This window comes from Eptatretus burgeri, chromosome 9 (assembly GCF_056783735.1).
Source record: "Eptatretus burgeri isolate ZD-2024b chromosome 9, Ebu_testis_v1, whole genome shotgun sequence".
In the NCBI taxonomy this organism is placed as follows: Eukaryota; Metazoa; Chordata; class Myxini; order Myxiniformes; family Myxinidae; genus Eptatretus; species Eptatretus burgeri.
Window position 1 is genome coordinate 99,183,865 of NC_140969.1, and position 13,886 is coordinate 99,197,750.

At 43.4% G+C, this 13,886-nt stretch overlaps 1 protein-coding gene across 1 annotated transcript in view; it reads left to right on the forward strand.

The window, feature by feature from the left end:
* MAU2 (MAU2 sister chromatid cohesion factor) overlaps nt 1-13,886 on the forward strand; it is a 327,528-nt gene that overhangs the window by 12,269 nt on the left and 301,373 nt on the right. Inside the window, exon 4 of the mRNA XM_085893805.1 lies at nt 10,400-10,495. Within this exon, the coding sequence (XP_085749931.1) occupies nt 10,400-10,495 (96 nt within the window). The remainder of the gene's footprint in view (nt 1-10,399; nt 10,496-13,886) is intronic.

The following is a 13,886-nucleotide window of genomic DNA, read 5'->3' on the forward strand; positions in this document are numbered from 1 at the left end:
GGTTTCTTTTCAAATTCAAAGAAAGCATTGGCATTTACCATGTGAACTACCTCATCAATTTGTTTATCATGTAGAAGCTGCTGCTCAGACATCAACTGCAATCTAAGGTAGCAAGCGGTGTAACCTGGTGTCAATGAATCTAAAACAGATCGGATCACTTGCTACCAGCAGTCCAGGCAGAGATTTTTGTTGTTGTTGTTAATTTGGCCAGGTTGATGACGATACCTCACGTACTTTTTCGCAAAGGATGCCGTCGGATCTTTCACATCTACCAACTGAAGCCAGCAAGGGGACATGCAGTTCAACTTCCATCCGAAGGATGGCATGCACGTCAATGTATCACCCTGCCTGTGAAGCACCAGGTTGATTGATTGTTTTATAGCTTGACTGAGATTTGAACCCAGGGTCAACAGTTCAGAGCTGATTGGATACATTTACAGGTTTGGAGCCTGCTTTATTTTTGGGCTTTTTTTTTTTTTCTTTTGTTTTACTCTTAATTTATTTCCCTCTTTTAATGTCCTTTTCTCTGTGTTTCGTGAGAGGTGAACTCTTGCAAATTGTTTTTGTAAGCAGATGTGCCTGGATGGGTTTTTTTTTTTGTATACCTTGTCGAGTCTCGTATGAGAGCAAACGCACAACGCACAGCGAGAGGGGCATGAGACGAGGGGTGGGTGTGGGAAGGATAAAACAGTGGGGAACAGAGACATCTGTGGAAGGGAGAGGGATGGGGGCGGGGAACATGGGTATACAAGATGGACATTACAGGGACTTTCAGGTCCTTGCACTACAGGGAACTTTCGGGAAGGAAAGCAGGGAATTTGAAGGAGGTGGGTTTAGGGTGAATTAATGGGGGTAGAAAAGATCAAGGATTTGGATGTGGTGACGATAAGAGGTGGTGGTGACCAGCTGTCTTGAAGGCCTGGAGGGAAGAATGGGATTGAACAGAGTGAGGGAGTTTATTCCAAAGGCGGGGAAAAAAGAGGAATGAAAGGGTGAAGGTGAGCAGTGTTTCGTAATTTTGGTAGTTTACCAGAAGGGGGTTGTTGGCGGACCTTGAGCGCCTTGTGGAAATATGGTGGGGTTGAGGGTGGAATAGCATTTGAAACCCAAACACTATCCAGTTTCCTTCTGAAGACTCAATCTTTACCTATTTGGGCTCTCCTGATTAGTCCAATGCTATACAGCAAGCCACCGATTTGCGTCGTTTTGATAGAATGTCTTTAACACATTATCGGACGGGTCGATTTAAGTCATGCTCGTCCCATACAACGTCGTTCAAAATTTAAGTGCAGTACTGTAGTGCACCTTGCAGAATTTTTACATACAGTAGCTCCGTTTGCCAGTGTAGAAGCAACAACATCGTGTTGCTTGCTCGTGGAGAACGGACAACATGGTAAGCGCTCGGTGGATGCCGCATTGTTCTATCTCCCAGTCTCCCATGTTTCACCCTCAGATTAAGTGTACTTTGGTGTGTACTTGAGTGAATGTTAAGTTAGGGCGACTAAATTTTTTTCCCTGGCAACGCATCCCACCATTGTAACACTATGTACGGGATAGGGGAAAATCGTATCTGAATAAGGTCGTTTCGTATGATGTCTCAGTTTTTAGGAATGCATCCACTACGTAAATTGGTGACTTGCTGTATTTGGTCTTTTATTTGATTACACATAAGTACACATTTCACCACTATCACGTCTACAGGTTCATTGGTCTGCAGTTAGTTGAATCCATCTCACCATCTTGAATATCACGTGAACACACAACTTTATTTGGACATAACGGAAGCCATAAAATGGTTATATAAGCGAAATGTAATGGAGATTCTCGCTCAGAAAAGTATACATTAGAAAACTAAATGAGGAACTATCGACATATATATATGCAATGCACAAAATGGTAAAACGTTTTATCCCATCTTTATACCTCTCGACATTCCCTTTTTCCACAGTCTTCTATCCTTTTTCTTCTTCCCAATTCACCTTGATTTCCTTTTCACAAAATACCACACACCTCTCTCTCCTTGCACGTGTAATAAATACATTGATGCCTCTGAAGATTCCCCTTTGCCGGTGGCAGAAGAAAGGCGTAAACAATTGCTGCAATTATTCAGCCTTAAGAGTGTGGTAAATAAACCGTAAAAGATCAGCAAAATAATGGGCTGATGAAACGAATAAAGAACTTGGTGTGAAAGGTTGGAAATTGGTGCGAAATATATGCAATCAACATTGGGGATGCATGAAATATGTAATGATGTTTTTTGGGGGGGATTTTATCCCCGATTCATGCCCCAGGGGGTGGGGACTTGGGGGTCATGGGTCAAAATGGAAAATAAATTTTAACTCAAAATTTGACATTGGGTCATTCCAGGTGGAATTTTTTTTTTTTGCCATCTTTGGGGATTCACGATGGCGCGCCATCGATTTCGCTTGAGTTCATAATTGCATGCACAATTTTTTGCCACAAGGAAGTTGCTCGGTCTGAATTAATTTTTTGTAGCACCTGCTCACAAACTTTCTTATGAAAACAAATCTACTTGTACTCATTTTTCCATACCACGGAAATCGCAAACAACAGAGCTGCACATGCCACACCTGTGGCCGACTTTCCGTAAGCTCAGCTAGTACATCGGATTATTTGTTCTCATCACCGGGCGTGGTTTAGCAGGAAGTAACAACCAATCGACTTTCAATACTTTTTTTAAAAACCTGGTGGCAATTTAGTTGAAAAAAAAGATTTGGACATTTCTCAGCAGGGATCTTTGTTCAGCAATGCATGCGTTGTTGGGATAGTCTACCTATGGTTCCTCATTGTTTTCTTCCCCCTTTCAGCGGACTCCATTTACCACTCGTTGGCTATTCGCTAATCACGTGGAAATACATTGGAGATGCTTCTTGGACTCGATTCTTCTTTTCGTTGATGTTTTCCTGCTGTGAAGTCCATCGTGTTTAGCATTTGTCCAGCCTATTTTACACATTGTGCTTATTCTACTGCAGAGTATTTAATCTTCCACACTGTTTGTGTTGGCCTTAGGCTTTTATCTTTTCTCCAATAGAGGCTGAATATCTTGTGACTCATCTTCCTGCCGAGGCCACGGCATATATTCGCGATTCTCGCAGACTCGTTTGTTTCCATGTCGTGGTTTTGTGGAGTTTATTTTGAACTTGCGATTTAGTTGTCTTTTGTTCATGAGGAACCAACACAGCTCCCAGGCTGTCTCTTCGCTGGAGGGGGTTCGCTGAAATAGCCTCTATGTCTATGGCTTACACATGGGTGTCAAGGTTCTCCATACCTCCTGGCCGACCAGACATGATCCTACCAGTGTATTCCCTCTCTTCAGTTGCATGCTGGGGTGAGTCGCTGTGGCAGGCTGCTCGCTGACTATGGCAGGGCAGAGTTCCACATTGCATGCTCTCCTTGAGAACCCAATCTACATGTGGACACGCACAACTTCCTCACCCACAAACATTACATCACAGTATGCCATGGCCTGCACACACACAAAAATATGTTACTCAATTTATATGGTCACAATGCTCTATATTATAAACCTTCACTCGGTGAAACATGCTGGATTTCATGGCTGCCTCCAGCCCATTTCCCAAACCAATTCCGGAGCTCACATGCATTCATCCCAAGCAAAGCCTGGTGAGCCATGACAGTCGAAAGGTTTTAATTTTCACCAATCCAAATCTTCATTGGGGAGGTTGTTCAATGGCAGCAGTACTTTATACAGCTCATTTTTCCTCCCCTCCTCCCCCCCTTGCAGAATCAAGCCAGAGACTTACTCTCTCAAGTCAAGGGCTCAACCAATCACAAAAGACTGTGAAAGGTTATGCAGGTCCACCCAGGCCTTGTCCAGATTTCTTCCCAATTTAGCAACACTATTTTCCACAGATGAGCTGGTCTAGTCCCTTGGTGGCAGCCACAACCACCAGTCTATGGTGATCTGCATCTGTAGGCCCAGCCCAGCACAGTGAGTCGTCATGTGCCGTGTGGTCCCCGAGCCTCAAGGAGAGGCTGTTTGTCCGCCAGTCTGGTGATTAGGAAGCCATCATCAAATATAAGATGCTTTGCACAAAGAAAGTCGCTTGGGAGTGCTTTTTATGTGACTTACCATGAAAATAAGACCCAATGAAAGATCGGTGATTTCTCAATTTGGTGTCGTCCTTATTCAAATCGCCCTCCATCTCACAGTTAATTTTCAGCTCAATATCAAGCCACCCCACCAGCATTCTCCATCCGCAACCATTTCCAGAAGTAGTAGCACTGCATCAGCTCATCTCTCTTTGTGTCTCTCTCTGTCTCTCTGTCTCTCTGTCTCTCTGTCTCTCTGTCTCTCTGTCTCTCTGTCTCTGTCTCTCTGTCTCTCTGTCTCTCTGTCTCTCTGTCTCTCTGTCTGTCTGTCTGTCTGTCTGTCTGTCTGTCTGTCTGTCTCTGTGTCTCTGTGTCTCTCAAATTGTCTATGTATATATATATATATATATATATATATATATATATATATATATATATATATATATATATATTTTGGCTGCATGAGGGAATTTGTTTTTCATTTTTTTCTATACTTTAACTTTTGATACTCATTGTCCTTTAGCATCTTATGTGCTGTCCTCTTAAGACCCATACCTCTCGCAACCAACTACACCTTCTGCCAATTATTTGACTTCGTGTTCTAGAAAAAGGGTTTTCATGGTGCCTATCCAATAGACAGAGTATTACTGAGTGCTGTGTTCTTGCGGAGCTGTCTGCATCTTACACTCTCAAGTGCACTTCACTGCACAAGTTTCATTAAGGGATAGTCGGCTATATAAGCACAATCATGTTTGTGTTTAGTATGTGAAGCACTATGAAGCACTGTCTCATTTGTTTGTGCTGCGTTCTACTTGATGTGTGAAACTTGCTGCAGATTGACCCTTTTCCCATGCTCATGGGCTTTTACTATGCAGCAGACAAAAACTCTGGTGGTCTATATACTGTATCCACATAGTTTTTTGTTTTATTTGGAAAGTTTGTATTGCTATGGGTTTGTAGTGAAACGAGTTCAGTATTAGGTCTGCTCAGTGTACTTTGGAAATTGGCGGTTGGGAGGAATTTGAATATTTATTGCCAATTCACATTTTCGACAAATTTGAATGGTTTACCAAACGTACGTATTTTAATTATTGAGTCCATTATACTGTTACGGTTGTGGAAATTAGCATTACACCATAAAGGGCCCTCAGGTGAGATATCTTCATAGGTACATGTGTAGTTAGCCCAAACCCGTTGTAAAGAGGGAATTTATGTGATCCATTCGGGCTGCGATCCTCCAGTTCGCCATTTTTTCTGTTCTATCTTTTATTTCAAACAAACAGCATCTCAACAACCACGCCATCCCCATCTCAGCGCCAACCACACTGCAACCACGCCACCTCCACCATCTACGCTACTACATCTTCGCCACTACGTCCGCTTCCGAACGGCAAACAAAGGCGCCAAGGAGGGAACTGCGAGGATGCGCAGGTTTCCCTGCCTGTTTCTCCCGTTTGACTTCCCCGCGCTTTGGAGTGGAGGAGGGGCGATGCAGGTCAAAGGTCAGAGGTCATGTGCAGGAGGGGTCTCATTTTGGGGGAATAATTCTCTGGCCCAGAGCCAAAAACTGACTCCCCTGGCCCCCACATGGGGCGGGGTGGAGGGAAAGCGTGAGGGAACACCCTTTTCGGGAACCCTCTCGAAGGAAGGTGGAGCCGAGAACAGGGCGGGGTGAAGGGCGGAGCCCCACGCTATAAAAGATGGACACGGGCGGGCGCGTTGGCGCCTCTTCCTCGGGAGCCTCTTCCTCTTGGGCCGCTTCCTCTTCCGCCTCTTTCTCTTGAGCCTCTTCCTCTTGGGCCTCTTCCTCGGGAGCGCTTCCTCTTCGGCCGCTTCCTCTGCCACCTCTTCCTCTTCGTCTTGGCTGGTGGTCTGATTGGTCTTCGGGAAGAGGTCCTGCGCCCGCGGCTTGGTGAGCGGCCCTGTCACGAAGGCACGGACGGAAGACGCGGCAGCGCCCGTTGTGAGGTGGACCTGCGCGTCCGGACGGGGAGTGCCGGAGAGGGTTCGCCGGCCGCGAGAGAGGTCGGGGCCAGGCGTGACCACACTGGCGGTCGTGGGAGAGGGACTCACCAGACATAGAAGGGAAGTCGCGACTTCTTTCTTTCTTTTCTTTGGGGTTTTTGTGTAACTGTCTGTGGGTGGCGCCAGTCTGGCTCAAGTAGTATTGTTTTAAGTGTTGCCGTGTGTACGTGTATAGTCGGTTGTAGCTCTCTATTGGCTTCTTTTGTTTCAACTGTTTTATGTGCATTTTGACTGTGGCTGTGGATACGTGCTTGTCTGTGTGTGTGTGTGAATAAAAATGCTTGCTTGTTGAACTGTTCCCGCTCTGCTTTGTCTCTTTTCTTTTTTTTTTATTGACCCTCCATCTTGCATCACGTAAGGGGTTCGTAGTGGGTGCAACATCCCAGTAATTAATCGGAAACGTCAAGGCCGACTATAACACCGCTCGGTTAGCACGGAACGGACCGCTTCAGCGCTTCGTGTCCGGAGTCGGCCTGTGGCGTGGTACAATCGCCCGGTCGACCATTCGCACAGGTACTTAGGTAGATCGAATTTGACGAGAAGCCCCATCCTGCGCGGGTGGGCAATTGGCACGATCGTGGTGAGTTTAAACCCCCACCCGTGACTAGCTCCCGGCGTTGTTCCAAGAGGGTCACGACAGAATTGTCCGTCCGGTGGGCGACGTGCCACGATTCGAGTTGCGCGGCCGTTCGCACGCCGGCGGGCGCGAATTCGCAACAATACCATAAACTAAACAAGACTCGGTAGTGTAATGGTTAGTGTCCGCTCCGAGTCGGTAGGTCGGTGGTTCAAACCCCGGCTGAGTCTTACAAAATACTTTTTTTTTTAAATGGTACGTGCAGCCTCCTTGCTTGACGTTTAGCATTTAAAACAATAAGAGCACAGACAAACCCTTGAGGTTGGCATCCATGGGGGAGGAGGAAATTACTCCTCAGGAAATGCTCCACTGAGTGCAGTGAGAAAGGTGGCGCCATTGTTGGGACTTCGCTGGTACCCAGAGTATCACGGGAAGTCGGCATTTCCCCCAAGCTCGGTGGCTGTGTTTTTCCTCATTTAACAGTCGTGTGTGTGTGTGTGTGTGTGTGTGTGTGTGTGTGTGTGTGTGTGTGTGTGTGTGTGTGTGTGTGTGTGTGTGTGTGTGTGTGTGTGTGTGTGTGTGTGTGTGTGTGTGTGTGTGTGTGTGTGTGAGCTCAACTACAAGCTTCAGATAATGTATCAAAAAAAACAACTTAACATAACGGTCTAATTCAAACATCCTGTCCATGGAAATATAGTACTGTGTTGTCATTCTTGCTTTAAGCAAGCATTTTCCCATGCCAAATGAGACGTCTCAAATCGTGTGTTGTATAGCCTGATTTAGGTGTTCGTTGCTCGTCTCACCTTGATCAATCAGCTCATGGTAAAGGCCCGGTCACACCTTGACGTTTTAGCCAACGTATGCCGATTTTTGAGTATTTTTTCTAAAACGCTGGCACACGTTGAATACGTTATGGGTAAGTTTTGATAACATTGAGAGCACGCTGAAAAACACTGCCATACGTCGTTGTACGCTGGCTTTAAACGTTGTACTTTTTGGTTGTCCTCAAATTTTTTCATGCTTGAAATTTCACGACGTATTCCGGCGTATGACTCACACGTTCCGCTACGCTGGCCACAAGTTGTATGCACGGTCTGCGATCGTTGACAGACGTCAACACATGCTACGTGTAAGTTAATCATAAGTTGAGACACGCCGAGGTAATGTTTAGCCTACCCGAAACTTATTTCTAACCTATGATTAACATGTTGTTGGCACGTTACGCGATCGTTGCCACACGTCGACAGACGTTACTTTTAAGTTGCTCATAGGCTGAAAGACGTCGGTATAATGGATCGTCCTTGCGTCAGCGTCCACGGCCATGGCCAGGACACTTATTTGCAGCATTCTTCAAACTTTTCTTCGGCATGACGAGGATGTTCACACTTCGATGTCGAGCTTGGCTATGATTCCAATTGTCCATCGGCAGCATCTATTTAAAATAGTTGAGTTTGAGCGTTTTAACACGTTCAGAAGAAACGCTTCAAATTTCAAAACCTCAGCGTCAAAAAACAAAGGCGAGTGACAGCAATTTAAATCGTTCATTGTAAACAATGAAAATAGTTGAGTAGTACCGTTTTAAAAGTCGTTGAGTGTAAAAAAAATGCAATTGTTGAGCGCAAGCGTCTACTTTCAATAGTGGAGATGCAGCCATTTAAATCGTTGAGTGGCAGCCTATGAACCTACCCGTGGACACGCGGACGCAAGGAGGATCCATCATAACCCACACCCTCCCCCTCACACTCACCTACTACTGCCAACATGAACAAACTACTACTAATACTGATACTGATACTGATATTGATACTGCTGACATGGACATCGACTCAAAAAGGAACTCCAAAACACTGTTGGGTTCCCTTTTATGAGCAGCATTTTTATATACCAATTCCCAAAACTGCTGGGAACACGTCTTTATATGGCAGTTGTAACCTAGAAACACGTTCATTTTTTTTTTTTTGTCGACCGGAAGATGTCATTGGAATACGTCTACATACGTCGATGTGTGTTGGGACTACGTAAAGAATTGGTTCAAAGCACGTCAAACACAAGTTAGAAATAAGTTTCGCGTAAAAAAGACATTACCGCGACGTGTTTCGACTTATGAGTAGCTTATAAGTAGCGTTTGTGGACGTGTGTAAGCGTCCACATATCGTGTGTAAAACTTATCGCCATCGCATGCGGAACGTGTGTCATACGCCGAGTACGTCGTAAAATTTTGAACATGTTTAAAATTTCTTGACGTACTCTACTTACTACGACGTATGATAGCGTACTTTAGCATTCTACTCGCGCATACCAAACTTACCCATACCGTATTCGACGTGCCCCAACGTTTTAGACACACTTTTTGTTACGTTGGCATACGCTGGCAAGATCGCCAAGGTGTGACCGCGATGTTGACCCTTCCATTTCTACGGCAGTTATGATTCGAATCGTTGTGCGTCAGCCTTTTAATAGGCTACGTCACGACATCGTCGGCGATGCGTGCAACGCGCTATGCCAAAGTTAGACTATCGGTGGGCATCGGTTGTGTAGGCTGACAACAGGTTCAGCATTCGTTGGTATAAGTTATCTATAACACAACGAAACATTCTGTGTTGTTACCAATGCGTTATACATAAGACCAAGTCGTTATGAATACGTCCGAATCTTTAAAAAAAAACATCAAAATTTCAACGTAAGCCAGCGTTTTACATAAATTTTAACACGTTGCCATCGCTGGCTAAAACGTCAAGGTGTGACCGGGCCTTAAGCAGAGCTTAATGTCCCGAGTGATGTTATGGAAATGGTGAGTTATTTACTTAATAAAAAAAAATCGTTCATTTTTTTACTCCGCACATGTGAAGTGAAAAGCAGGGTTAAGTAATTGGTTAATGCCCGTCTGTCTGATCAGTTTACGACCGAGGAACCATTTGTTTAAATTGAATGTTGTATTTTGAACATGAATAGGAAGACAAGTTTGTAGTTTTACCGTACTTTGTCTCTGAACTTGTCCCGATCGCACATACGCAGAGAGGAGTGTGATAATTATTTTACTCTTTCTGCCTGCCTGTCTGACTGTCAAACAAAATTGACAATCATTCCAAGCAGGAAACTTCCTGTTTTTAAGGATTTCATAAAGGACACCAACAACTGTCACGAAAAACAAATGTAATGTGTTAGGGTGACGTTATAGACACTTGGTAAAAGCGGCAGTAAATCACAGAATTGATTTACTTGTAAACATTTGAACCTTTATTTAAATTGAATTATTTACTTGAACACTGTAGAACACAAATCGCCTTCGTAACACTTCCAAGAACCATGCGATGTAATCGATTATGTGTCATGTGAGAGGGTCCATTATCGCGGTGAAGAAGGGGCCGCCGATATTGCTATGGAATGATGCTGGTTGATGCTTTGCTCTTGGGTGATGAATAAAACTTCCATCTCCTGAACTGCGACTAAATGTCGTCTTATTGCAGTGTATAAGGGTGATGTATTTGAGACTGCTGCAGTTGCGCTAAACGTCCGGATTTTGTTTTTAATGATCTTTAAAAATAACTTTTATTAAAGTTGAGGTATATACCTGAACACTACACAGGGCATCGTGTTCTATGAACTCCCTAGTTGTTACTGGGATGCACAAAAGTTTTACAACTGGGTAGTTGTGCTTTTTCATTTCAACGTATTGAGTAGTTGTGAAGGCATTGTCAGATTGTGTTTATATTCTGCCTACAGAACTTGGTTGATTCTGCAAAGCCACTTCTCCGTAAAGCCATCCAGATTTCGCAACAGACACCCTACTGGCATTGTCGGCTCCTCTTTCAGCTAGCTGTAAGTACATGGCACGATTCTCATACCCCTGTGGTTTGTTATGTGCTTTTTCTAAAAAGTCAATTTTATTTTGGAGTTAACATTTAATTCGAAATTGCATGTTAAAAGTTCCTTTGTTTTTTTTTCCGTTTTCAGCATAGTGCAATGACAATCATCCCTTCTTGTGTTCAGTGTTAATCTGGCATCTGTTAACACTTCATACAAAAGTATAAATCCTTCTCGCTTTGTGCAGGCTGACAAAGCAGATCTTACTCCTCATTGCATTCCCGCTTATAGAATCGTTCACACACCAGTGTTACGGGTATGAGAGAACCACAATGTCAACCTTTTGAGCTGGATTGCTTGCGAAGAGCAGAATCCACAAACGCATGTTTCTCTTGTCAGCCGTTGTTAGCACGGAGGAGATACCCCAACCTCTGAATAAGCTGGCTACTCTTCCTTGAGGACACAAATCGTATCTAAACTACTTTTCTCGTATGTAACCAGGAACCATGTGCTTCACTTGTTATTGCTGCGTGTATCCTTTCCAATAGAATGTGTCCACCACCCACTATCCTGTCTGTAGTCCACACAAATGGCTCACGAGAGGCAGACAAAACAATTGCACATTGAAAGCATTTAAGCTATTTTGCATTGCTCAGGTGACAGCAGATTCTGCTCTTCATGATAACTCCCTGCTCCCTCTGGGCAAGCTGACCTAAAAGGTTGAGTATGCAGTATTATAGTTCCTTTTGCTGGATGATGATGTTCTTTTTTTGTGTAATTCTGGCTGCTTCTCAACATCTGTTTTTCTGTGGACGACTCGTGGTGGGTGACAAACGCATTTTGTTGGTCAGGATTTATGCAGCAAGAGCCGTTGTGAAACATTGCTCCCAGTTCTCCAGCAACAACAGGAGAATTTACATGTATTAGCAATGTATTATTTTAAAATTATTTATCTTCTTGGTACAGTGCTGTATAATCCTTTTTTTGATGTTCCATCATGAGGTTGCTTATTTCCAAGCTGTATTTAATGTAGTTTTCATTTTTGCCACATGGTGGCATTCCGATACCAAGTGAGGTGCCATGCACTTGAATTGAAGTTATACCTGTTTTATCTTTGGCTTTGATCCATTGTTGAAGAATGTTCATTTTGTCAACTAACCGAAGTAGGAATGTGCCACAGATTTGTCCCTCTTCTGCATTGCTGTCAACTGTATCCATTGTAACTTCAAGTAATTAAATTGTAATTTTTTTTTAAACATTTTATATATAAATTTATTTCTAACCGCTTGATTGCTCGTTTGCTCGCTCACTTTTCGATTGCTCGCTGACTTAATTGTTTGCTCGTTCAAAAAAAAATCACAAAAGTGTCCCTAAACGAAAATATCGGCAAGCAAAAGTCGGCCTGTGGACCTTTTTCCTATTCACAGACGGTCATGCAATAGACATTGGTCAATACAAGTCGTTTTATCTTGCATAGGCACACTTGCTCCCCATGGGAGTGGGTGTTTTTAAATTTTATGGTAGCAGGATTAAACAAGGGTCTGGGTTTTTGTCATTTACAGATGGTGTCCAGTGGTGTGTGTTGCAGTGTGCATATTTTATGTTTTGCATATTTAAATATGCAGTTGGACCTGTCTGTAAGACATACTGGTTTGATGAATCCCTGCTTATGGCTATCGTGTCATTCAGAACCTGTTTTATTCGATGCATGTTTATTACCCTGGCACCTTCTTGGAAAACCCGGATATAACAATCGTACCGTCCCAGCAACCTGAACGCAAACACAAGGACCAACATTAGACAATCGTTGAAATAGACACCCTGGTGGAGAAATACACAAAATATTTTTGTGTCATACTCGTGAAATACACTGCCCCAGGGACGCCACCAAGAAAGAGGGATGGAGACACTCAGCTCGCTGGGTGAGGCCTGCTTGGGCCTACCCCCTTGGATGTGTCTGTGGAAGAGGCCATGATAACACGAAACGGAATTTATTTTCTGAATCAGAATTTATTATTTTGTTTTATTATTTTTTGTTGTTTAGATATGGGAAATCACTGGCTTTACAATTTGCAGTGTTTTCAAAAGCCTTCTCCATGGTTTTGTCAATTTATGCTTCACAACATTGTTTTGCCTATGCAGTGGGGCATACCTTCTTCATTACATCACATACAAAAAGCCTGCAAAATGACTGGTACTGTGTTCATCGTGGGGTTGGGAATTGAATGCAGATCAGACATGGAATCGTCGTATCAGAAAGGAAGATGGTAACTCAAATGGCTCCTGCTAATGGTGTGTGAGTGGGAACAGTGGCAAGAATATGACTTTCGTTTCCACTTTGGTTTACACGTTCCATCCCTTAACGTTTGACCCGTCGTCATAACCTCGACATCTTGGCGTTCATGGATGTGCAGGTTGTAGTGATGGGCAGCACATTTGAAAGACTGAAGTGAGGACAAGATAACTGGACACAGACTATTCCACAATTGTTGGTTAAAATTGGTTGGTGAAATTGGTTAAAATGTTCTAAGTTGTATAAATATAATTCAGAAAGACCCACTTAAACATGGTTGATAATTTGTTCATATAATATATATCGAATGCATAAAGTTCATTCTAACCACTGACTGATATTAATGTTCGGTACCTTCCGGGTGATATAGAAAGCTGAAATTTTTCATCGAAGCCGATACACTGGGAAAAATCACAGAACCGTAGGAAAGCGTCCGTAAATAAAAACATAAACAAACTAGAAAGGCACTCAGTCGAGCGCACACCTCCGCCACGCAATGCCTGATCCACGAGAACATATCGGGCCCAATGACTTTCTTGAAATGTCATGCTGCTTAATAGTTTTTGGCCCTATCTCTCAACGGTAAAGAATCACTTTGCAAATGAAATAACTCTCGTATCCATATTCGGATCTTCACCAAAATCGAATCAATTCGTCGTGGTCACACAACCAACCTGTCCACCAAGTTTCATCCGAATCCGTCGTCAACTTTTTGAGATATCGTGCGATTATATTAGTTTAGCCCGATCACTCAATGGCGAAAAATCACTTAAAAATTCTTGGATCCGGCTTCAGATATTCACCAAAATCGATTCAATTCTTACATGTTAACATACCCAACCTACCCACCAAGTTTCGTCTGAATCCATCCACAAGTTTTTGAGACATCCTGCTATTTGTCATTTTCGGCCCTATCTCTCAATGGTGAAAAATCGCTTAAAAAAATTCTCAGATCCAGATCCGGATCTTCATCAAAATCTTGTAGTTTCATCCTTGTCACATAACCAAGGTCTCCATTAAATTTCGTCCAAATCCGTCCACAACTTTTTGAGATATTTTGTGCATAAACAGATGGGTGAAAACAACCTCCATCCACCTTTGGTGTTGGAGGTA